Here is a 23373-nt window from a genome sequence, read left to right on the forward strand (position 1 = left end):
GCATGCGCCCCGAGGAGGAAACGAGCCGCCTTCCCGCCCCCGCGCATGCGCCGCGCCCCGACCACCGGTAAACGGGGATCGGTGGGGCTTTCCTCGGTGGTACCGGGGGACGGGCCCGGCCTCTCCTCACTCCCGCGAGGCGGAAAAATAAAAATTAAAGGAATTAAGGACGTGGTGGTGGGGGGAAAATGGATCTGCGCCGCCCGGGAATCGAACCCGGGTCGCAAGAATGGGAATCTTGCATGATACCACTACACCAGCGGCGCGGCTGATAAAGCTGCCGCCGCCCGCCCCCATGGTCCTGCCGCCACGGCCGCCGCGGCGGGAACCAGGTGACGGGGCGGCCCCGCCCGCCGAGCCCAGCGCCATGCCGGCCCTCAGCCTCCTCTTCCTCCTCCTCGCCGCTCTCTGCCCGCCCGTCCCGGGCCGCGGGCCGCAGCGCGATGCCCCCGGCAAGATCGGTACGGCGGGGAGCGGGGGTTTTGGGGCGGGGGTGGGGTGCGTGCTGCGGGGACAGCGCTGAGCGCCGGCGCCGGTTCTTCCAGCCGTGGTCGGCGGCGGGATCGGGGGAGCGGCCGCCGCCTACTTCTTGCGGCAGAAGTTCGGGAGGAGCGTGAGGCTGGAGGTGCTGGAGAAGGAGGCGGTGGGCGGGCGGCTGGCCACGCTGGAGGTGGAGGGGGCCGGCTACGAGGCGGGGGGGTCCGTCCTCCACCCCCTCAACCTGCACATGAAGCACTTCGTCAAGGAGCTGGGTGAGTGGGGAACACCCCTCCCCCGGCATCCCCCCGCCCCAAAATCACACACACCTCCCCCACGGCAAGCCCCTGCCCCAGAATCATGCCCCCCCCCCCCCGGCATTCCCACTCCCCAAATCACACCCCATTCCTCCCCTCCACCCCGTGGCATCCCCCCGCCCCAAAGTCACCCACCGCCCCACCATGCCCCCACCTCAAAATCACATACACACGCCACCGGCATGCCCATCCCAAAAATCACACACACACCCTGCAAGGGATGCTCCAGACCCACTTCTCCCACTCTGCTGGGGGGACATCCCCATAAAGAACAAGCCATTGTTGCCCCCCGCAAATCCCACCCCAGTAGTCCTCCCACCCACCCCCAAATCCCACCCCAATACCCCCCCATATCCTTGCCTAATCCCCCCACTACAGAACCCCAGCCCCCTTGGGAAAAGGAGACCCGCATCCCAGTGAAAATAGGGGAGCCCCTCCACCACAGGTCATGCAGTTGTCCCATCATAAAGCTCCAAAAGTCACCATAAATAACTACCTGGCTCCTGGTCAAGAACTAATTAGGCTTTCCACAACCTGGTGATCCAATCTTTAATGGCTCGCCTTGATCAACACGAAGCTAGGTTGTCTCAGGAAGTTAAAATCGAGGCATAATATAGTTTAGCTCAACACAAGTTCTACCTTTCATTAAATTATCTTTTTTTCCACCTCTTTCCTCGAGGCCTCTCGGTTGCCCCAGCACGCGGCAGCCTCTCAGGCATTTATAACGGGGAGGAGTTTGTGTTCGAGGAGAGCAGCTGGTACGTTGTCAACCTTCTCAAGCTCCTCTGGCACTACGGGCTCAACCCCCTGCGAATGTACATGTGGGTGGAGGACATCCTGGACAAGTTCATGCGGTATGTCGGGGCCCTGCTAGGGAAAAGGTGGGAAAGCAGCTGCAGAAAAAGGTGCGAAACCCGCTGCCGAGTTGTAAAAAAATTGTTGAAATCATCCCATCACCATTGAGAAGGGAGTCTCCCATTGCCCCTTCTACCTTGCCCATCATTTTCTGAAGGAAAAAGCTAGAGATGTCATCGCCAAACAGGCACAGCAAAATCAAGCGGCTGCGGTGGAAATGGGTGTTAGGTGGGCACTGTCCCATTGCTCTGGCACCTGGGCACTAAAGGGAATTAAATTCATAACTATGCACAAAGCACTTTTGTTGGGAAAGATGAGTAAATGAATAACAAAGGTCCAGGTCTACTTAGGCACATACCACTTAGGCTAGGGCTTGGCTGGAAAGACAAGCTCTGCTGCTCCAGTGAAGGGCTGTGAGGCTCTCGGGAGCTGCGCCATGAGATTCTCCACGGCTTCCGAGGGCAGCAAAGGTAATTAACAGTGGCTGAATACCTATTTCTTGTCTCTGGTTAAAGGATCTATCGCTACCAGACGCACGATTACGCCTTCAGCAGCAACGAGCGCCTGCTTCACGCCCTCGGAGGGAACGACTTCGCTCGCATGCTGAACCAAACCATCAACGAAGCCATGCAGAAAGCCGGCTTCTCCCATAAGTTCATAAATGAGGTGGTTTGTCCAGCCATGAGGGTCAATTACGGGCAAGGTATCAACATCAATGGTTTTGTAGGTGAGTGTTTTGTGGGCTAACCTCCCAACATGTCTTATCCTGGGCACCTCATGCTCTTCACGGGTGTTGGGATTCCTGCTCCCTGGGCTGGTACTGTGGAGCAGCACCTCCAACAAATTGCTGGCTAATGCGACCTGCTTAGCCCTGGCCTTCAAGAATACTCTGTGTCCCAACGGGATGGTCCTTTACCCCGATAATTTTCCACTTCATTTCAAACACTCCCCTACAGAATGACGCCAAACAAGCCACTCTAATGACCGTGATTTCCTTGTAGGTGCTGTTTCTCTGGCTGGGGCAGAATCAGACCTTTGGTCAGTAAAAGGGGGGAACAAACTTGTCTGCACTGGCCTGATCTACGCCTCCAAAGCTGAAGTCATTCCTGGTACTGTTTTGTCTATAGAGCCAAAAATCAGACCCGGACCCACGGGTGAGTTGGGTTTGCTTTCCCTTTAGTGGGGAGGGGAATGCTCTGGCAGCTGGAGACCAGCGCTGGCCTCTGTCACCGCTCAGCTCCAGCTCTTGGCAGACCCAAGCAACAGCTGGGGCCTCCCTTCATCTTTTTTAAGATGAAAACTGGGCTCTGCTTGAAGCCCCAGCTCAAAGCGCTCCCGCAGCTAAGCTGGTACTAGTTAGTTTGTAAAGCTACTTCAGCTTGCAACAAGGCATAATTAGCCTAAATGGGATGGCATTTTAAAAGCCTGACGTTTGTCGGAGGGACAAATGGGATTCCCTCCAGCTGCAGAGCGGGATAACTGAGCTCTTCTCCCCAGGGGACCCGGTGAAGCTCTACCAGGTCACTTACAACACTACATCGGGACTAACGGCAGATACGTACGACATCGTTGTCATCGCTGCTCCGCTGAGCCGCAAAATGGCCAACATCGCCTTCAAGAACTTTGACCCTCCCGTCCCAGAGTTCCCAAATGCGTACCACCAGACTGTCACGACATTAGTGCACGGACGACTAAACACCTCCTTCTTTGGCTACCGGGACCCATCCACCTTTCATTTCAGTGCCATCTTCACTATGGAGAATCCCAAACTGTTCATCAACAGCCTGGGGGTGGTGTCTCCCGTGGAAGACACAGGCAGCGAAGGAAAGCTGCCCTTGCAATCGGCCGTCTGGAAGGTGTTTTCGAAGGAGGTGCTCACCAAAGAGCAGCTTAACTCGCTTTTCTCCTCCTACGACTCCATCAAAGTGAAGAAGTGGTTGGCGTACCCCCACTACAGCCCCCCGGAAAAATGCCCTCCCATCATCCTCCACGACAGAATCTACTACCTGAATGGCATCGAGCGAGCCGCGAGCGCCATGGAGATGAGCGCCATCGCAGCCAAAAACGCCGCCCTGCTCGCTTACCACCGGTGGTACGGGAACAGCGACAGGATTGACCAGGAAGATTTGTACGAGAAGCTGAAAACGGAGCTCTGAGCCCTGCGGAGCCAACGGCCGGGCGCTTGTGGCAGCATCTGCACTACATCCACCGGAGATACAGATCGTGTACGGCCAGCAGTTAGCCGCAAGGAAAGCTCACAACCGAGGAAGTCCTTGCTTAGTCCCTAAGAGGAGACATCCAGCTGACTCAAGACAGACTAGAACAGTAGTGAAAAGGCAGAGGAAGCCTTTCCAGAGGAGCTGGCCCTTTCTCAACCTCCTTGATCTATCTCTACGAGAGATGAAAGGCGACCTTTTAAATGCCATATTGACCCCAAAAGTGCCCATCACGATAAGGAGTCTGCCAAACTCAGGATCTGCATCACTGTGATTAACCTGCGCACGTCGCTTTCCCTGTCTGGATGCTTTTTAGGCAGGGAAAAGAAAAAAAAAACAAAACAACAAAAAACTTCTCAACTGTAAATCTCTCTGCCTCAAGTATTTTCTGAAGGGTATATCAAGGCGTTACTCCTTGGGGTGGGACTAGTGCAGTGGAAACTGGGGCTGCATTCTTAGTTTGCTTCCAGAACAAGTACTGTAGCTTTTGGGTGGGGGGAATTGGGCCGCTGCTTGTTAAGGGAGTTGCCAAAATGGGTGGTAAGCAAGCAAAACCACTAGTTTCCTTTTGTCAAAGTTTGAAAGCGTTACTAACTTAGATGACCTGACCCTACAGCAGGGCACTGCTAGGTTTGAGTAGGTAAAAACCCTTTTCATGAGAATATCATGTCCCTTGACCGGATCTAACATTGCTGCGGTACCTCAACCCCGTCTCGATATTGCCCTTACCAATAAAATAAATGCACTGTTTGGAAGGTAGGCTGGCCTCACGGTCGGCTCCGGGGCTCAACCATCCCGCTGATCGCCCAGCCGCACCCTCGTTGTGCCGCGGTGGACACAGGAGCAATAAAAGCTTATTAAAAAAAAACCCAGATGTTACCATATATTGTCCCGGCGGAACAGGCTTCCCGCTGCGGCGCGTGCCCAGCACCAGCTCAGGGAACGCCGGAAAGCAAGCTCGCGATTTGTATTCGTGGTGTCTGGTGGCGGTGCTGTAGCGATCATTCGGGGTAGCGATTGTCACATTTTCTGAGAAAACCCTTTGAGCTCTGCCCAAAGCTCACTTTCTACTGGTTGTGGCATCAGGTTTGTTCACAAGAGCAAACCAAAAAGGCCAGTTTCTACCTGGATCCATTTAGCGGCAAGATCTGAAGGCTTCTTTGGTCCAGTTCAGCCCCCGCAGGATTTGGTTCCTGCACCACAACTCCGTGGTGCAGAAATAAATGTAAAAACCATTATTTTTTTTTTTTTAAATTTCTACCTTCAGGCAGCCCGGCTTGGCACAAGTACTCTATCTCACTCTTCCCAGAGGAGAATTTCACCATTTTCCTGCCAATTAGGAACCAATAACGTGCTCAACAAACACGACACGGCTTTGTAGCTTGCTTTACAAGATACTAAAGGGAAGGATGCCAAAGGTAGTGCCAATTTAGCATCTGCCTCAATAAATTAAGCCTCCCAAAAGCCTCTGCAGAGTTTTAAAGCTAATCAGGAGCAGAATTAACAACTGTCCCCACTGTGCCGAAGAACCAGCGTGTTTCAGCTGCCCCATTACCCACAAAAAGCACGTATGACTTACGCAAGTTACACTGATCATTACAAAATTTATTTAACAAAACAAAAAAAAAAATAAGTTTACACTCGGGTGCTTCGTGGCAGATTCAATGAGTAAACAAAATAGATAGGTTCCATCACATCTCGGCTGGTAACAACGCAGGTTTCTCCAGCGCTATACTCGTTCCAAGGCTTCCAGCATAATGATGCTGTTTCCTCGTATTACCTAAGAGCAGAAGGTCAGAGCAGGTGGTGGGACGTGGTTACCCACCGCTCTGCAGTGCTGCGGGTCCCGTCCCTCCAATATATTTTCCTAAAAAGCTGGCGCTGCATCAAAAATTCACTGAATTCCACCCCCCCCAAGGATGAACACTAACGGATTTTAACTCTAAAACCCCACAGATTGTTTGGTAAAACTATTGCTATCGGGGTAAAACACACCCACTTCTTAAAATTCAGCTCGTTTTACACACACTGGCTACGTTTGCCAGCTGGTGCATGACCACTCGCCCTCCACTCCTTTCAGCCCCAAGCGGCACTCACCACCATGCCGATATTGTTCTGTTGCCCTCCCGGTGCCATCTCCACACACTCATCGATGACGAGGTTCATGAAGGGATCAAACCCCCGCAATATCCCCTGGACGTGCCGGCCACCATTTAATTTCACTACAAAAAAAAAAAAATCGAGCATGTTTAAATAAAGGGAACAGCTGAAGACGGAGCGTTTCATGGTTTCCCACCAGAACTGCAACTTTGAGAGCGAGCAGGGCACAGGGAGGGAGGTTCTTTCATTGATTCAAAGTGTTTAGAGCATCACATCCAATGTGGTAAGAAATGAATCATAGAACGGTTTGGGTTGGAAGGGATCTTTAGAGGCCAGCGAGTCCAACCCCCCTGCAGTGAGCAGAGACATCCCCAACCAGATCAGGTTGCTCAGAGCCTCGTCCAGCCTGACCTCGGATGTTTCTAGGGATGGGGCATCTCCCACGTCCCTGGCCAACCTGGGCTAGGGTTTCAACACCCTCATTATAAAAAATTTCTCCTTACATCCAGTCTACATCTACCCTCCTTCAGTTTAAAATTATTACAACTTGGCCTGTCACAACAGGCCTTGCTGAAGAGCTTATCTCCATTCTTCCTGTAATTCCCCCATCCCAGGGCTTTAGGAAAGTAAATTCTAAATTAATATTGACCCCCCATTAATGAATTTTGAAGCCTGAAACTAGCCAGGGCCCGCTCCTGGTGGCCTGGTCCCCGCTGCGAAGGAGTGCTGGCCCAGGCAGGCGGCGTGTCCCCCCCTCTCCCCGCCACCAGGCGCCGCGAGGAGGGCGTCGGGGTCCCGGGGGAGCCCCCAGCCCGCCCCCGCCGCCCGTGTACCCCGCTCCCCTCCTCAGACCCAACGCTGTTAAGACAATTCGGGGGCTGGAACAGCTCCGGGGGGCCGGGAACAGCTCCGGGGGGCCGGGACTCACACGACAGCTTCTTGTCCATGAACCTGCAACGAAATGGCGGCGGATCAGCACCGGCGGGAAGGGGTGAGGGGAGAGCACCCCCACCGCCACACGGCCGCCATGACAGCGGGGCGCCGCGGTGCATGCCGGGACGCCGGCGGGCTGCGGAGCGTGGCGGAGCACGGGGGACCGCGCCGCCGCATTCCCGCCGCTCCCCCCCGACCCCAGCCTCGGCCCCAGCTCCAGCCCTATCCCTGGCCCCAGCCCCCCCGGCCGCGCTCCCGGCCCCCTGACGCACTTCTTCAGCTCGGGCGGGTGCGCTTTGCTCATGGCGTCCGCTCCCTCCGCCGCTCCCGCCGCGCTCTGCCGTCACCGCGCTCTGCCGTCACCCGCCCCCGCCAGCCAATGGGGAGCCGCCCCTCGCTCCCACCCGCCACGCCCACCCACCACCTCTTTTCCCACCGCCCCTCGCGCCTCCCCCCGGCCAATCACCGCCCGCCGGGCCCGTACCGCATTCCCCCGAGCAGCGGCGCGGCGGGCGGGAGGCTGCGGAAAGCGGTGTGCAGCGGTGTGCCGTAGTGCGCGGGTACACGGGGAGGTACGGCGGTACGGCCGGTACGCGCCTCCCGCCCGGCTCCACGTGCGCGGCGTCCCGCGCGGGTGCGTGTGCATGCACACGGGGGTCACCCTCTGCATCGCACGCGTGCAGGTCCCCCCAGAGCCATGCGGGCAAGTGGGGGTCGGCCCAGGCCTTGCACACGCAGAGGGGCTGCCCCACACCGTGCACTCGAGCGGCCGGGGTCACCCTGTGCATTGCAAATGCATGCAGCCACCCCACGCCGTGCACGCACACGGAGGCCACCCCGCACTTTGTACACACGCAGGGGCTGCCCCACACCGTGCACTCACATTGGGGTCACCCTGTGCTTTGCACAGCACATCTACCACCCCACGCTCTGCACGCACGCACAGAGGTGTCCCCCAACACGCAGCACGTACACAGGTCACCTCGCACCCTGTGCATGCACAAGCATCGCTCAATACATAGCACGTATGCAGGGTGCACCCCCCCCCCCCACACACACACACCTTGCACCTACATGTGCGCATCACCCCACACCCTGTGCCCACACAGGGATCACCCCGCATCCCGCACAAGCGTCGCCCAATATGTTGCACACCTGCACCGGTCAACCCTGCACCCACGTGCCAGCCCAGGGCTCACCCCTCAGCCTGGGTGCTGCTGTGAGCACCCAGGACGCCCCTGACCCCGCAGCACCCGTGGGTGGTAGGAGCGTGGCACCTTGCCTTTAATGAGCATGTGGGGCGCCGGCGCCCCGTTACTGTTGGAGGGCGGCCAGGCTGTCCTTCATCTTCTTGGCCATGGCGGGGACAAGGCGCAGGTGATCGTCCCCGCAGGTGGCCAGGCAGGCGTCAAGCTGGCCACGCACCCGCGCCTCCGCGTCCCCCGCCTCCAGCGCGTCCTTCGCTTTGTCATTGCAATGCAGCGTGCAGCGGCTCAGGCGGTCCTGCGCGGGTGGATGGGGGGGGTAGGGTCAGAGGGTCCCTGTGCACCCCCTCACAGTGTTTCCCCCCCTCTCCGTGTCCCCCACTGCTCACCTGGAAGTGCTCAAGCTCGGCGGTGACGATGGCCTGCGCCTGGGCCAGGGGCGCGTGGCACCGCTCGATGCATCGCTGCACCTGCTGCATGGAGGCCGCGCTGTCCTCGCAGCACCGCGCGCTGCACCGAAACATGGCGCCCTGCGGGGACACGGTGGGGTTGGGGGGTGGGGTGGGGGTCAGCGGGGTGCAGCCTGTGAGGGGGGACCCCACACACAAACTTTATGGGAGCACCCTGCGAGGAGCTGGCTGTGCCCTGAGCCTGCAGCTGCGGGGGGGCACAGTGCATATGGGGGGGGACACAGTGCATGAACTGGGGGTGGCACACCACATGTAGGGTCACAGGACGTGTTGGGGGGTACAGGGCGTGAACTGGGGGGGGCAGAGGGCATGGGGGGGGACACAAGGCATGACCTTGGGGCGGACGCAGAGCGTGTGTAGGGGCATAGGGTATGTGGGGGGCACAGGGCATGTGGGGGGACACACATAATATGTAAAGTCACAGGGCATGTGGGGGGCAGAGGGCATGAACCTGGGGGGGGGCAGAAGGCATGTGGAGGGGGCACGGGGCATGCACTAGGGGTGGGGGGGGGCACAAAGCTTGCCAGGGGGGACACAGAGCTTGCAGAGGCCAGGCCCGGGGTGGGTCACAGGGCGTGCAGGGGGGGGACACAGAGCTTGCACAGGGCATGCAATGTTGGGGGGGGGGGGGGACACGACACACAAGGGCGATGCCCAGAGAACGGTGTGGGGCTGGGGGGGGCACAGGGCACGGACTGGGGGACCGCGGGGAGGCACAGGGTGTGCGGCGGGGGGCGGGGGGGGGGGGCACAGCGCTGCCCAGGGCACACCCGTGGGTGACACCGGGCCCACGCACGGGTTCCCCCCGCCCGGTACCTGCATGCCGCGGATGCGCTCCCGCTCCAGCCCCTGCACCGCGCGCTCCACCGCCGCCTGCACCCGGCCCTGCGCCGCCTCCGCCATCCCCGGCCCGGCCGCGGCCCCGCCCCGCGGGGGGCGGCGCGGGGGGGCGGGCACGCGCCGGCCCCGCCCGGCGGGGGGGGGAGCCCGAGGCGCCGGGCTGGGCCGTGCAACGCTCGCAGTGGGGGGGAAACGCTTGCGCCGCTCTGCAACGCTGCGCTGCTGTGTGCTGCCTGCGCCACAGTGCAGCGCTGCATGGCAGTGCAAGGCCCACGCTGCAACACTGCACTGCGCTGCAACGCTGCGCTGCTGTGTGCTGCCTGCGCCACAGTGCAGCGCTGCATGGCAGTGCAAGGCCCACACTGCAACACTGCACTGCGCTGCAACGCTGCGCTGCTGTGCAATGCCTGCGCCACAGTGCAGCGCTGCATGGCAGTGCAAGGCCCACGCTGCAGTGCAAGGCCCACACAGCAACGCTGCGCTGCTGTGTGCTGCCTGCGCCACAGTGCAGCGCTGCATGGCAGTGCAAGGCCCACGCTGCAACACTGCACTGCGCTGCAACGCAGCGCACCGCCTGCGCCACAGTGCAGCGCTGCATGGCAGTGCAAGGCCCACACTGCAACACTGCACTGCGCTGCAACGCTGCGCACTGCCTGCACCACAGTGCAGCGCTGCATGGCAGTGCAAGGCCCACGCTGCAGTGCAAGGCCCACACAGCAACGCTGCGCTGCTGTGTGCTGCCTGTGCCACAGTGCAGCGCTGCATGGCAGTGCAAGGCCCACGCTGCAACACTGCACTGCGCTGCAACGCAGCGCACCGCCTGCGCCACAGTGCAGCGCTGCATGGCAGTGCAAGGCCCACACTGCAACACTGCACTGCGCTGCAACGCTGCGCACTGCCTGCACCACAGTGCAGCGCTGCATGGCAGTGCAAGGCCCACGCTGCAGTGCAAGGCCCACACAGCAACGCTGCGCTGCTGTGTGCTGCCTGCGCCACAGTGCAGCGCTGCATGGCAGTGCAAGGCCCACACTGCAACACTGCACTGCGCTGCAACGCTGCGCACCGCCTGCGCCACAGTGCAGCGCTGCATGGCAGTGCAAGGCCCACGCTGCAGTGCAAGGCCCACACTGCAACACTGCACTGCGCTGCAACGCTGCGCACCGCCTGCGCCACAGTGCAGCGCTGCATGGCAGTGCAAGGCCCACACTGCAGTGCAAGGCCCACACTGCAACACTGCACTGCGCTGCAACGCTGCGCTGCTGTGCAACGCCTGCGCCACAGTGCAGCGCTGCATGGCAGTGCAAGGCCCACGCTGCAGTGCAAGGCCCACACAGCAACGCTGCGCTGCTGTGTGCTGCCTGCGCCACAGTGCAGCGCTGCATGGCAGTGCAAGGCCCACGCTGCAACACTGCGCTGCGCTGCAACGCTGCGCACCGCCTGCGCCACAGTGCAGCGCTGCATGGCAGTGCAAGGCCCACGCTGCAGTGCAAGGCCCACACTGCAACACTGCACTGCGCTGCAACACTGCGCTGCTGTGCAACGCCTGCGCCACAGTGCAGCGCTGCATGGCAGTGCAAGGCCCACGCTGCAACACTGCGCTGCGCTGCAACGCTGCGCACCGCCTGCGCCACAGTGCAGCGCTGCATGGCAGTGCAAGGCCCACGCTGCAGTGCAAGGCCCACACTGCAACACTGCACTGCGCTGCAACAGTGCGCTGCTGTGCAACGCCTGCGCCACAGTGCAGCGCTGCATGGCAGTGCAAGGCCCACGCTGCAGTGCAAGGCCCACGCTGCAAGGCCTGCACTGCGCTGCAACACTGCACTGCTGTGTGACGCCTGTGCCACAGTGCAGCGCTGCATGGAAATGCAAAGCCCACACTGCAATGCCCGCACCGCCATGCAACGCCTGCACCACAATGCAACAAGGCACTATGATGCAATGCCTGCAACACTGCATGGAAATGCAAGGCTCACACTGCAATGCGACACATGCACCACGATGCAATGCCTGCACCCCAGTGCAGCCTCCCCAACAACACCTGCAGCACACTGCAAAGCAAATGCACCGTGCTGCAAAGCCCCCTCCCCCATGCTGCAGCAAGGGCCCGGCTCAGCCACGGGTGACATTACGCCGCCTGCCTTACTCGTGGCCATGACATTACAGACCCCTTCCACACCCCCCAGCCCTGTAGCACATCCAGGTCATGGAAGCAGGGAAAATTCCAGGAAGGAGCGAGAGCCCCGGCTGCCCCCCACCCCCCTCGCTTCCCCCCGCACCGGGGCTGCAGCCGCCAGCTGCTGAGGGGAAGCAACCAAATACAACACCCCCAGGCCTCCCAAAATGCTCCGTGCCCCGCGCAGAGCACCCATCACAGCCCTGGGCTGCTGGGGAGTTCGGGGATGTGCCCCTGGCCCTGACCCGCGTAGGGGGTTTGCACTGGACACCTCCTCTAAAACCCGCCCGATTTATACCCTGCAGCAAAGAACCTGCATCCTACAACTAGCAGAGCTGGGGGGACTGGGGAGGACCCGCAGCCACCCCCCTGCCCGTAACCCCGCAGGGCACGGTGAGGGCAGGACGCGGCCACGCTTTGCCGCAGACGCAGTTTGCCCCTGCCCACCCCAGCACAGATCCTGCACCCGCATGAGCCCATTTTCCAGCCCAGCACACTGAGGCCAGGCCATGCCAGTGGGGGGGGGGGGGGGGGGCCTGACCCCACGGAGGGGCTCATAGGGCAGGATGAGGCCTGTGGCTCCATGGGTGGGGGGAGCAGGCTGCCTGGCCCCCCCCCCCCCGCCCCAGCCCCGGAAAGGCTGTATCCGCTCCGGCACCTGCAGACCAGCTGGGCCGGCGGTGGGTGTGCAGAGGAAAGGGTGTGCATACACGCACCCCCCCACGCACGGCACGGCACGCACACCCACCCGGGCACAGCACCCGGGCACAGCACGCCCTGCTCCCCCGGGATGCCTGTTTGGCGGCCGGGGGGGCGGCCCCGGAGCCGAGGGAGGTGTTAACTGCAAAGCGTGAAAAAAATCTTGGGGCTAAAAACCCCAACAGTTGGCGGCATTTGTCCCAAAAGAGCTGCTGCTGGCAGAGCGGGGGGCTGCGGGCAGTGTGCCCCCCCCCCCCCCGCCCAACTCCTGCTCCCATGCTGGGGGGGGTCCCTCCATGGCGAGGCAGCCGGGGGGTCCCCACCATCAGCTCCTGAGGGCCATGCAAGGCTGGGACCTCCCCCCCACCCCGCTCCCCATGTGGCAGGAAGGGGATCGACCCCCCACCCCCGCCCCTCCCCCTTACGGTTTGGGCTGGAAACAGGGGAACAGGGCTGAGCCCATCACCAGGGTGTCAGTTCTGCACCCTGGGGTTGCTCCCCCTGCAACCAGCCACGGGACCCGGCTTCTCCTTTGCAAACGTTCCCCCTGAAAAAAGCCCCAAGAGACAAAGTTTTTTGAAAAATGTGTCCTTTATATCACTTAAATAACTATAATCCAGGTATTAGGGGAAAAAAAGAACAGCCGATCACAATAACATATTATAGAAATCAAAATTAATTTAACCACACAAAATAAATTAAAACATTAAATATTAACTTTCAGTGCAACATATACAGAAGACATGAGAGTAACCATGACTTTTTTTTCTTTAAAAAAAAAAAAAAAAAAAGAACCAAAACCAAACCAAAAACCAAACAAAACAGCTTCGGATTGGTTATGATAAAGACTACGAGAAGAATTAACGCTGCACCGGGAGGTTAGAGCACCGGCTTGAGGAGGTTTCCTAGGATTAAGGTTCATTTTATTATTAATAAAAAGCTCGTATCTGTCCCCAAAGTGAGCACAGTCCATGCGACTGCCGAGGCGGAGGGTTCGCCCTTCTGTTTCTATAGAAAAATAAAGCCCCATCCTGTGGGAGTGGGGGGTTCTGGTTTAAAAAAAAATAATCTGAGCAAAAGGAAAAAAAACAAACCCAAAACCAAAGGGGGGAAAAAAAAAACCCAACAACAAAAAAAAACCCCCAATCCAAACCGTGGCCGGGGGGTTTGGCTTTGCGGCGGGGGCGATGCCCGGCTCTGCCAGCGCTTTGCTGCTGCCGGCACGCTTACGGTGCTGCCGAGCGCGTCTCCTGCCGGGGCGATCGCTCGCCGTCTTCCGTGGCCGGAGGGGGGAGGAAAGAAAGACAGATAAAAAAGAAAACAACAACAACAACAAAAAAAAAAAAGACCAAAAAAGAGGAGAGATGCTGCGCTGGTCCCCGGCACGGGTGTCCTGAGTGGGGGGGCGGCGGCGGGACCCCCAGCTCCGTCAGACCCCTGCGGGAAAGGGGACGGGGAGCACGGTTACACCCCGGGAGCGCCGGTGGCCGGCGTCCCACCGCGGTGCCCCCCGGCTCCCTTACCCGTCTCGGCGTGGCAGCAGGAGGTACCGCTCTTCAGGAGCCCACCCGGCTTCTCCTGGCCGCCGACGGGCGCCCGGCACCACTGGCACCGCTTCCGCAGCCGGCAGCAGCTGCAGGGGAGCAGGGAGGGGACGGTCAGGGGCTGCGGGGGGGGATCTCGATGCCCCCTCGTGGGCCGCATCCTGCCCCAAATCGGCTGGGAGGGGTGCTGAGCCGAACCCCCCCGGCTCCACGTACTTACTGTATGAGCACGCAGACGCCGATGAGCAGCACCGAGGCCACCACCGACACCACCACCAAGGCGGTGATCGTCTGCTTCTTCTGGTTGGCGGCCACCACGGCCAGGAGGTCGGCGTGCTCGCACCGCGTCCCCACGTACCCCGAATGGCACCTGCACCGCAGCGGGGGACACACGGGAAGGGCATCAGCCCGACAGCCAGGGTTGGGAAGAGCATCAGCATCACCCAAGGACCGGGGGGAAAGCAGCAGCGTCACCCGCGGACCAGGGCACCCACCCAACCCAAGCTCAACCCCGCTTTTTGGGGCTTCCCAGCCAAAGGGAGACACGAAGGACGCATCTGGATTTTAGTCATGGAAGGTTTTTCCCCCGGCACTTACACGCACGCCGGCTTGTCCTCCTGGACCAGGAACCGGCAGGTGCCGTGGAAGCAGAACTGGCTGTGAGAGTCAGGACAGTCGTTGAAGTGGGACCTCACCGCCGCCGCCACTGGCGGGCCTGGAGCTGGGAGCAAAATCAAGGAGAAAAATGGCATTTTGGGGGGCATTTGCCAGGCTGGCAGCCACCCAGGCATCGCCGACGGCGGGTCGGTAGCTCTGTTTTAGGACTGGATGTATTTATTTCAGTGCTGCTGGGTGGGACGTGGCCCAGCAGCCGCATCCCAGCCAGGACCACCCAAAGGAGCCCAGATGGGTCCTACTTAAACCAGCCCAAAAATAAGCCTCGCTGGCACTGGAGGAATTTCCTAAAGACCTTAAAGCTTTAAATGGAGGAGAAGAAAGTTAACTAATGGTGGAGCCGGCTGCAGCCCCGGACTGGTGGCTTTGCGGGGATGCTGTTTTCCATTACACCCCGCACTGGTTTAAATTATCCTCCGCAGCAGAGACGGAAAACAAATATCCTGCTTTTGGATTTGCCTGGGTATAAAGCACATCCGATCGCTGTCGTTTCAAAGCCACCTCAAGTTCCTGTTGCTGTGAATTTATGGCAGGCCGGGGTAATTAAACCCACGTCTGCCGAATGCTTCCGGGTCTTTGGGGACACGAAGCGAGGAAAGACGGAGCGGGGCTGGCTCGGCTGGGGCAGTGGCCCGATGTCCCCGTCTCCGGTGGTGGGGAGAAAGGCATCGGTGGGAGGTTTGGAGATGTCGGAGCTGGTGGCAGCATCCTTGGAGAGCCAGGAGCTGGGATTTGGTCTTTGTGGTGAGAATCGCTGCCACCTGCATCACTGCTGAAATCCGCGCCTCGGTGCAACCCCTCACCAGGAAAACTCTGACACCTCCCTCCCCAGGGATGGCTTTATCCCAGGGGAGCCCGGACTCCCCCAACTCCTGCCTCTGGTCTGAATATCCCCACAAAAATAACCCCTCTTGAGGTTTTAACCTGCAAAGCCGAGCCCCAAACACAGCTTTGCACATCCCCGCTGCCAGCACCCGCCATCCCCCCCCCAGCCTGGGCTCTGAGCCGGGCAGCGACGGCCGTGCCCCGGCTTTGCAGCGTGTCCCTTTGCCTGCCCTGCTGCCGGCAGCACGGCCTCAGGGCTGGCTCCCGGGACATCCTGGCTTGCATTAAGCCTCGGCGTGCTCGCAGCTGCCGGCCACATTGCAGCCGCCTCATCCTCCCGCAGCCCCGCGCTGCTGCTGCCCGCACGGACCCCCGTCCCCGTAGAGTCCCTGGCCGGCGCTGCACCCCTTGGAGCAGCCCCTTTCCTCCAGCAACCCCAGCTGGGCACGCATCCATCGGGAAAGGAGCTGTGATCAGCCTCAGCGGTGCTGGCGCCTGCCCCGCGGCGGGGTTTTGCTCCGAAGCCTCCCGGCTCTGCGGGAGCACCGTTTCATTTAACGCTTCCCGAACGATGCTGTTGAACCACCCTGTTTTTCCAGCCCCAAAAGGAGATTTTCTGTCCCTGCCTGCAAACAGCCCTTCCCGCAGCCGGCACATCCCCACCGACGGCGAAGCCCCCACGCTGTGCTGGGCCAGGGGGGAAGCAAAGGGCTCTTGGCTCTCGCAGCCCATTGTGCCGCATTTATGAATGAGGCGATTTATCGGGTGCGACCGGCTCGGTGCCGCCGCGAGCCGGCGTCAGGCACCGGCAGCTTCCCCGCGGGACCTGCAGCATGGCTAACGAGACCACGCTTCCCCACACGCCCAGCGGCTGCGTGCCAGGATTTGCCCCCCCCCAAAAAGGTGCATGGGAAACACCTACCGCAGAGGCTGGTTTTCCCTTGGGGATAAAGCACCCCGGGCACCTGCGGGTCAGGATCCCACCTGGGGACCCGTTATCCCCCAGGGAGGAGGATGGGACGTGAGAACATCCCTCCGGCTGATCCGGTGCAAGGATGCAGCCGCGCTTCGCTGCCTGTTCCCGCGCAGGTTGGCAACGCGGCTGCCCTGCAACTCCCCACCCCGGGATCATGCCAGCTCTGCCCCGTTGGCAAACTCACCGCTCCAGGCCGCCGTGGTGTTCTCCAGCGCGTGGCAAGCGGCGAGCAGCACACCTGCAGAGAGGCCAGAGAGACGGAGGTCAGCCGGACCGTGCCCCTCCCCCCTGCGAGCAGGTTTACACAAAATCACTGAGATTTATGAGGTTTTTTTTAAAAGGGGGGAAAAAAACAACGGTGTTTGCTAGGGTGTTTTAAAGCCAGAATGGAGCTTGAAACCAGTCTGTTATTTGCATGTCCGATAGGCCCGTGCTTGCTCATCCAACAACCGCCCGCCTGCACAGCATCCCCGGCCCAGGAGGGTGCTGGTGCAGGTGCCAGCCGAGCAGCCACCCCCATGCACCGCGCCGTGCACCGGGCAGCACAACCTGCATCACCTGGACAGCTTCTCCCACCCGCGTGCGCACAGCGGGACTGGATCCAGGCTCCGTGCGAGCTCAGGCACTGCAACTGCCCCACCAGCCCCCCGCCCTGCCTCTCTGTGCCTGCAAACGCTGCCTGACCTGCAAGTGCCACCGCTGCTCCCCGGGGACCCGCAGGCTGCACCCCCGCGGTGCGAGTGGGGCTCCCCGGTGCAAAATGCCTGGGCATGGCGGGTTCTGTGCAGCCAGAAATACCCTGTGCAGGCAGAAATACCATGCAACCCCGAGCACGGGGCGGGGTGCAGGTCCGGAAAGCTCAGAACAACCTCCCCAAGCTGTCCCTTTGGGGGGGGGTGGGGGGGTGGAGTGGACTGGGGAACCCCCCCAGCTAAGAGGCTTTGTTGGGACGGCTCAACCCCGGGGTGCAAAGCCAGACAAGAGCAGCAGTCCCTTTGCTAGGTTTGACCCAATTTCTTTCATGGGTTTAATCAAATCATGCAGAAAGGCGACGAGTGAGAGACCAACCCGTGCTCCAGCCCTTCGGGTTTGCATCCAGCAAAGCCCAGCAGCAACCGATGGCTTTAATTATTGCAGCAGCTTCCCTCATTTCGGCTTCTCCCTGGTCGTCCTCGCTGCACCTCTCCCACAGACCTGGCCAGTCCCTGGGGATTTTCTACCCACGGAAACTGAATTTTAAGCATCCCATCTCCTCCCAGCTTAGGTATTTTTTTTTTTTTTGCTGCCACCAGTGGCTCGTTGCTGGAAGACGCTTCGTCCTCCTGCCCCGCTCTGCTCCCGCTCGTGCCGATACCCACACCTCCACACGCCGAGGAAGCCACGCGTTATTTGGGAAACGACTCATCCCTGTGTCACGGCACAGCTGTGTCATCCCCTCCGGCTTCCCACCTTGTCCATCCTCCTGCCGGGACCCCGCTCGGGACCCTGCTCAGCTCCGGCGATGCCTCTGCCCTACCACTCCCCACAGCAGGTATAACGCCCCGCTCAAGTCAAAGCCGCTTTGGCTGGAGGAGCCTGGCCGAGGAAGCCGCCCAGCTCGCCCCGTATGATCACCTCATCCCCCATCACTGCTTCTTGGCAGCGTCCAGCGTCATCCGAGGGCTCCGGTGAGCTCCCCAAGAGCCGGCACAGGGATGCCGGGCAGCCCTGGCAGAGCCAAACACCTTACAGAGACACAGAGCATCGTGTCTTGACTGGCCAAAGTGGGACTCCCGAGAGCCGGGACGTCTCCGTCAGGCAGCCTGGACCAGCCGCCGCCCTTGCTTGATTTTGGCAACCCCATCCCAGCCCCGTTCTCAGTTTTTTCTCTCCTCAAACCCAAAAGATCAAACCCTGTGTCAACGCCTCTGGTTTGATTTCAAAGTCGGGGCTCAGCCATGCCCCCTCCCTAGCCCCATCCACCCCCTGGCCCCCCACTTTGGGAAGCTCTCCTTGCCACTGCCCCCAGCCAGCAAAGCCCACCCTGAACTCACCCTCCCGGCAGCACACACCAAACTTGCCGACGGACCCCCAAACCCCCCGACTTGCTGATCGACAAACACGGACTTAACGACTCCATCCTCAACATGACATTAATTACCAGCCTCCGCTTCTCCTCCACCACCAGCCGAGGGCTCAGCTCCTCTCGCCCCCAGCACCACCCAGCGCCTCACAACGTGAGGAGCTCCCCGTTATCGCTGGGGATTGTTCCCTGCCCCAAATTTTTCCCTCCTAATCCGCTTGTCTCAGATTTTCCCCTCGGCTCCGCAGATCAGCCCTTGGCAGCCGTCAGGTGCACGCACATCGGGCTGGAGGAGATTCCCCTCTCCCCTGGTATTTTAAGCAGATGCTCCAATCTGCTGGTTCAATGTGGTTTATAAAGGGCTCCTCTCCCCGCTGCAGCAACTGGGGCACCACGGAGGCTTGTACCCAACCTAGGCTGGAGGTTGGGAGCAGCCATCACCCCCAGATGGGAGACTGGGGAGAGTGGGGCACCCAGCCAGGTGGGAAACCTGTGGCTCGGCCCCCGACACGGGCACCCACCGGGGCCCAAGAGGTCCAAATCCACACAAGTGGCAAAGCAGCGGGGCACAGAGGGACACGAGCACCCCCAAACCGAGCTGGCAGGAGCCTCCGGACAAGCCGAGGAGGGATGTGGCTGCTGGAGTAACCGACCCCCCGTGGCGGCCACCCACCCGCCCGAGGGATGTTCAGCGGAGGAGATGTGCCGGAGCAGCGGAGCGAGGAGGCATCTCGGCATGGCCATGCCAGCGCCAGAGAAGCAGCGTCGGCGCTGGAGCGGGGCCCAGACCGGCTTCTTTCCTGAACCCAAGTGCTGCAAAGAGCCTCCTTCCCACCCATCTGGCACTGCCTCAGCCCCCCCCGGCCCCGGCTCCACCGCGGAGCTGTGGCGAGGAGCAGCAGAGCCCCGGTGCTGCGGGTGACACAGGCACAGGAACGCGCAGCCCTCCTCCTTTGGGACAGCAAAAAAACCCCCAACAACCAAGGTCCAGCAAGTGCTGCCCACCCCCCGTACCAGCCCTGGGGGTCACCTTCCCCGGCACCGAAGCATCCCGCGCATCCTGGCGAGGAGCACCCGTGCCCCAGGTCTGCGCTCTCCCACCTCTATAGTCATCAAATCTCCAGGCTGGGAAGCATGTCCGGATCCGTCCCGTCCCGTCCTGCGCGCAGCATCACCGGGGTCCAGCCTCACCTACCTGCGGGTACGGCTCCCGGCCCCCGTTCGTCACCACCTCACCCCAGCAAAAGGAGCAGACGATTAACGTTCCCCTCCTTTTAATTGCAAACCCAGCGATCCGCTCTCGCTAATTAACTCTACCCTAAAATAAGCGAAGGAGACTGGAGGGCTCGTCCTCCCGCCGAGGCCGTACTTACAAGTCGTGGTGAAGGCGCGTTCCCACAAGCAAGGAGCGGTTAAGCAAATAACTTCAGGAGGGATCGAAGCCAAATTATTTTGAAGGATTTAGGGGAGCAAGAGGCGAGCGATTCACACCCCGCCCCCCCCGGTACACCCCCATAATTTGCAGAAAGCCTTGACCTTAAAAATAAACCTATTTAGGGATGCTCGGTGGGGACGGCGCTCTGCCCCAACTGCTGGTAAAGTTTGGAGGGGGGGTGGGGTGGGAGCGGGGTTCGGAGCGGAGCTGGCGGGGGTGCCCCGGCTCGGCGGTGGGTCAAGGCGCTCCCGAGCAGCCGGTGGGGGGTACGGGGGGGCAGCGGGGTTGGGGGTACCGGGGGCGCCCGCGTCCCGCCTCCCCCTTCCCCGCCCCGCACCTACCCATGGCCAGCGCGGCCGCCGCCTCGCCCGGCATGGCGGCGGTGGGGCTGGGGGAGCCGGGAGGGCCGGAGGGCGGCGGTGGCGGCGGTGCGGGGCGCCCGGCAGCGCGGCGGGGCGAGGGGCCGGGCTCCCGCCGGCGGAAATGGGCGCGGACTCGCCGCCAGCCACTGCGGCCCCGGGGCGGAGCCACCCCCGGGCCACCCCCCCCGCCCCCCCCACCCCCCCCCGCCACCGGCCGACCCCGCGGCGGGGTGTCCCCCGCCCCACCCCCGGTGGGCCCTGGCCCCGCGTGTCTCGGACCCACCCGCCTCCCCCCCGCTTCTCCCCCCCCCCCCACCGGGGTTAGGCTCGGGGTTAGGCTGGGACTAAAACTTGTCCTCTTGTTGGGGAGTGGGGGGGGGTGGTTAACCCGTGTCATCAGCGTGAGTTGGAGCTGTGTGGGGTGACACCCGTGGGGTGAATCACGGGATTCCACTAGGACCCACTCAGCCCTCAAACCCACCCAAGCCCACCCGGCACGGCCAACTCTTGATTCTTGCACTGAGACATGGGCTATTTGCGGGGGGGTTGGGGGGTGGGCAGGGGGACATAGGAGCAGCCCCCCGCCGATCCCTCTGTGCATCACCGGGCTCAGACGCCCCGATTGCCTCACTAACCGCAAGCGCGTTCCTTCATCTGCTGCTGGCCGAGCGCCCACGCCCCTTCCTCGCCGGTGCGGCTCCCACCTCGCTGATCCCAGCCTTTGTCATCCCCAAAATCAATAGGGCTGAGCCCAGGTTTCCTCTTCCTTCAGAAGCGTTGAGTGGGGTTGGGGGGGCAGCGCGCCCGGACGGGGCCACGAGGACCAAAAAGATGGTCATGGCCGAAAAGCGGCTGGTGGTGAGTGCATCTCCCGTGGCCCTTGGCAGATCTGCCCCTGGGACAGCCGCTGTTTAACGCTTGAGCCTTAGAAGACTCCTGAGAAGGGGCTTGGCCTCACAGGCGAGGGGCAAGCATGGTCTGAGGGCACAGGGGACAGGCAGAGGACCCCGTGGGACCCCCCACCGGTGCAGGGAGCCCCCGCAGCCATGCGGGTGGTAACCCAGCGTCCCCACGGGAGCTGCTCCCAGCCCTGCGGTTTGAGCGGAGCCGAGCCCTTCCCGGCGTTCCCAGGTGATACCATCTTCCCTTAGCACTTGAAAGCAGCTCTTTGAAGGGGCTGGGAGCTGGTTGTTCGCATCGCCAGCGATCCCCAGATCTCCAGCGCCGAGTTTTATCCCAAAAGCCCAAGTGTTTTGGGGCAGCAGCCGTCACCCAGCTCCGGAATATCCCACTGGAGTCCCAGCCACGAGCGAGTATCCAACCAAGGGTGGCTGTGGAGGCTGCGCAGCCTCGGCTCCCCCTTTGAGCCCCCCACAGCACTCCCACCCTTCGGGGCTCGGCCCCAACACCCCAACCCTTGCACCCTGCCGCTCATGCACCACGAGGTAGATACAGCCCCCCTCCAGGAAAGACTAAACCCCGCTGGCTGCCGAGTCCCGGGGTGGCTGCGGTGACAGGCAGGGCTCCCTACCATCCCCACAAAGGGTCACCAACCAGCTGGGAGCACCCAAAGGACAAACAACCTGGGAGACGACCCCGGCACGGGCAAGGTTGTGTTGTTCCCTTGGTTTTTGCCTCCCCCCCAACCCTCCCCCCCCGCCCCCCGGGTTGATAACCGGGATATTTATTTGTAAATAGAGGCTTCCTCCTTTTTGCAATAGTCCTCCCACTCCTGGCGTGAATCACTTGCCACAAGAACAGGAATGGTGGCAGGGCCGGCGGAGTCGGGGTGGCAAAGCTGGCAGGGAGGAGCGCGCTGCAGGCAGGGCAGGCAGGAGCGAGGCAGAGCAGTAAGCCCAAAGGAATTTGGGGATGCTCTCGAGTACCTAGAAAGCCAGCTGTGAAGTCACGGGCAAGTCGTACTAACAGGCGGCTCCTTCCTCCCAGCATGAGGAAGCGCTGCAAAAGAGCAATGGTACAATGGGGCAAAAAACCATGGCTTTGGGGTTGTATGATGCAATATGTTCTGGTTAAAAAGAAAAACTTCAGCTTATTGATTTTTTTTTTTCTTTTTTGTTTGTAACCAGTCGCCTTGGAAGAGCAGAAGCAACCCCCCAGGGGAATATATTGTATTTGATCAAAGAAAACCCTGTAGAAGCGCGCAGAGAGGCGCAGAGAGCTGGCCGAGGTCGCTGCCCGCAGGCTTTGGGCCGGCTGCGTGCAGGCAGCCCCGGCACCCACCGGCTGCTTCGGCAGCACCGGCCAAGAGCATCGCCCATCACCGCTCCGGCCGCCCTTCTAGTGCTGGCTTTCATGCTTTTCCCACTGTTATAAAACCACAAAAACAATTATTTAATTGTTTTGCCCCAATGCTGGCAAGGTGCACAAAGCCGGGAGCCTCTGCGAGGTTGTTTTTTTTTTCTCTTTTCCTTTTCGAATCGCTCTTTGTCAGTGGCTTATTCTGGGTTTGGAGATTAAAGGGGTTATTCCCTCGCCTCAAGTTAAGTGAAACCGCGGGCAGATCCTGCCTCGCTTGAGGCTGGGCAGAGCCGGGCAGGCAGCGAGCGGATCCCGCTCTGGCAAATTGATCGGTTTAGGGCAAAACCCTGAAAAAGGCGTATAAACCCCCTTGCGTTTCACCAAGCGGGGAGGACGCATTTAGTATGTATTTATTTTTGAAGCCTGACACCGCATTTCGTTACCCCATCTCCCTGCCTGATACCGAGGCTGGAGGGTGATGGTTCGGACCCCTCCGCTGTCAGAGGCTGCAGGGGCCTGTGGGAAAACCCAAAGCACGGCAGAGGAGAAATGCAGCGGCTGTTTTTCTGGTGATCCCCTGCTGCAAAACACCCTCCGTGCCCCAACGGGGCAAGGAGGAGACTCCAGCCCCTGTGAAGGACGAGGAATATCACTGGCGAACGCCACTGTCCACAACCATCGCTTGGCGAGCGCGCTCTATCTGCTTGTCCCTCCCCGTGACAGAGATCCCTTTAATCTCAGCTTAAAATATTGTGACGTGGCGGCGAAAAAAGGCAAAAAAAAAACCCCAACCCCCCAAGCCCCCATCTATATCCTGCCCCAAAGCAGCGCGTAACAAGGGGGCTGTGTGCTGGTGTCCGGCATAAAAGCCTCCAGCCGCCTGTTTATTTTGGATTATGAACGTGAAAATTAGGCAAAGGGAAAACATCGCCTTTCGCCCTCCCCGCCTC

At 60.7% G+C, this 23373-nt stretch overlaps 4 protein-coding genes and 1 non-coding gene across 6 annotated transcripts; 1 reads left to right on the forward strand and 4 right to left on the reverse strand.

The window, feature by feature from the left end:
* The first annotated feature begins 62 nt into the window (after window positions 1-62).
* PCYOX1 (prenylcysteine oxidase 1) lies at window positions 63-4207 on the forward strand. The gene is made up of 6 exons (XM_064472651.1): window positions 63-461; window positions 546-752; window positions 1474-1648; window positions 2165-2376; window positions 2651-2803; window positions 3147-4207. The coding sequence occupies exons 1-6, from the start codon at window positions 230-232 to the stop codon at window positions 3803-3805; spliced, it is 1638 nt and encodes a 545-aa protein (XP_064328721.1). The 5' UTR covers window positions 63-229; the 3' UTR covers window positions 3806-4207.
* Window positions 196-266, reverse strand: TRNAG-CCC (transfer RNA glycine (anticodon CCC)). Its single transcript has one exon. It is a non-coding gene; the product is annotated as a tRNA-Gly (tRNA).
* A 1242-nt stretch (window positions 4208-5449) lies between the features above and the next one.
* On the reverse strand, window positions 5450-8305 carry SNRPG (small nuclear ribonucleoprotein polypeptide G). 2 transcript variants are annotated; one of them, XM_064472659.1, is made up of 4 exons: window positions 8181-8305; window positions 6818-6916; window positions 5963-6087; window positions 5450-5645 (listed from the first exon to the last, which is right to left on the reverse strand). In XM_064472659.1, the coding sequence occupies exons 1-4, from the start codon at window positions 8191-8193 to the stop codon at window positions 5595-5597; spliced, it is 288 nt and encodes a 95-aa protein (XP_064328729.1). In that variant the 5' UTR covers window positions 8194-8305; the 3' UTR covers window positions 5450-5594. The 2 variants fall into 2 exon arrangements, with proteins under 2 accessions (XP_064328729.1, XP_064328730.1); XM_064472660.1 differs by lacking the exon at window positions 8181-8305 and adding an exon at window positions 7171-7301 and having other exon boundaries at window positions 6894-6916.
* Window positions 8213-9512, reverse strand: FAM136A (family with sequence similarity 136 member A). Its single transcript, XM_064472658.1, has 3 exons — window positions 9390-9512; window positions 8493-8633; window positions 8213-8401 (listed from the first exon to the last, which is right to left on the reverse strand). Exons 1-3 carry the CDS (start codon window positions 9474-9476, stop codon window positions 8213-8215), a joined length of 417 nt encoding a protein of 138 aa, XP_064328728.1. The 5' UTR covers window positions 9477-9512.
* A 3345-nt stretch (window positions 9513-12857) lies between these two features.
* Window positions 12858-20269, reverse strand: TGFA (transforming growth factor alpha). Its single transcript, XM_064472647.1, has 6 exons — window positions 20144-20269; window positions 16490-16543; window positions 14427-14550; window positions 14050-14199; window positions 13809-13918; window positions 12858-13722 (listed from the first exon to the last, which is right to left on the reverse strand). Exons 1-6 carry the CDS (start codon window positions 20175-20177, stop codon window positions 13715-13717), a joined length of 480 nt encoding a protein of 159 aa, XP_064328717.1. The 5' UTR covers window positions 20178-20269; the 3' UTR covers window positions 12858-13714.
* Window positions 20270-23373: the final 3104 nt, after the last annotated feature.

Source organism: Phalacrocorax carbo, chromosome 24, assembly GCF_963921805.1.
Source record: "Phalacrocorax carbo chromosome 24, bPhaCar2.1, whole genome shotgun sequence".
Lineage (NCBI taxonomy): Eukaryota > Metazoa > Chordata > Aves > Suliformes > Phalacrocoracidae > Phalacrocorax > Phalacrocorax carbo.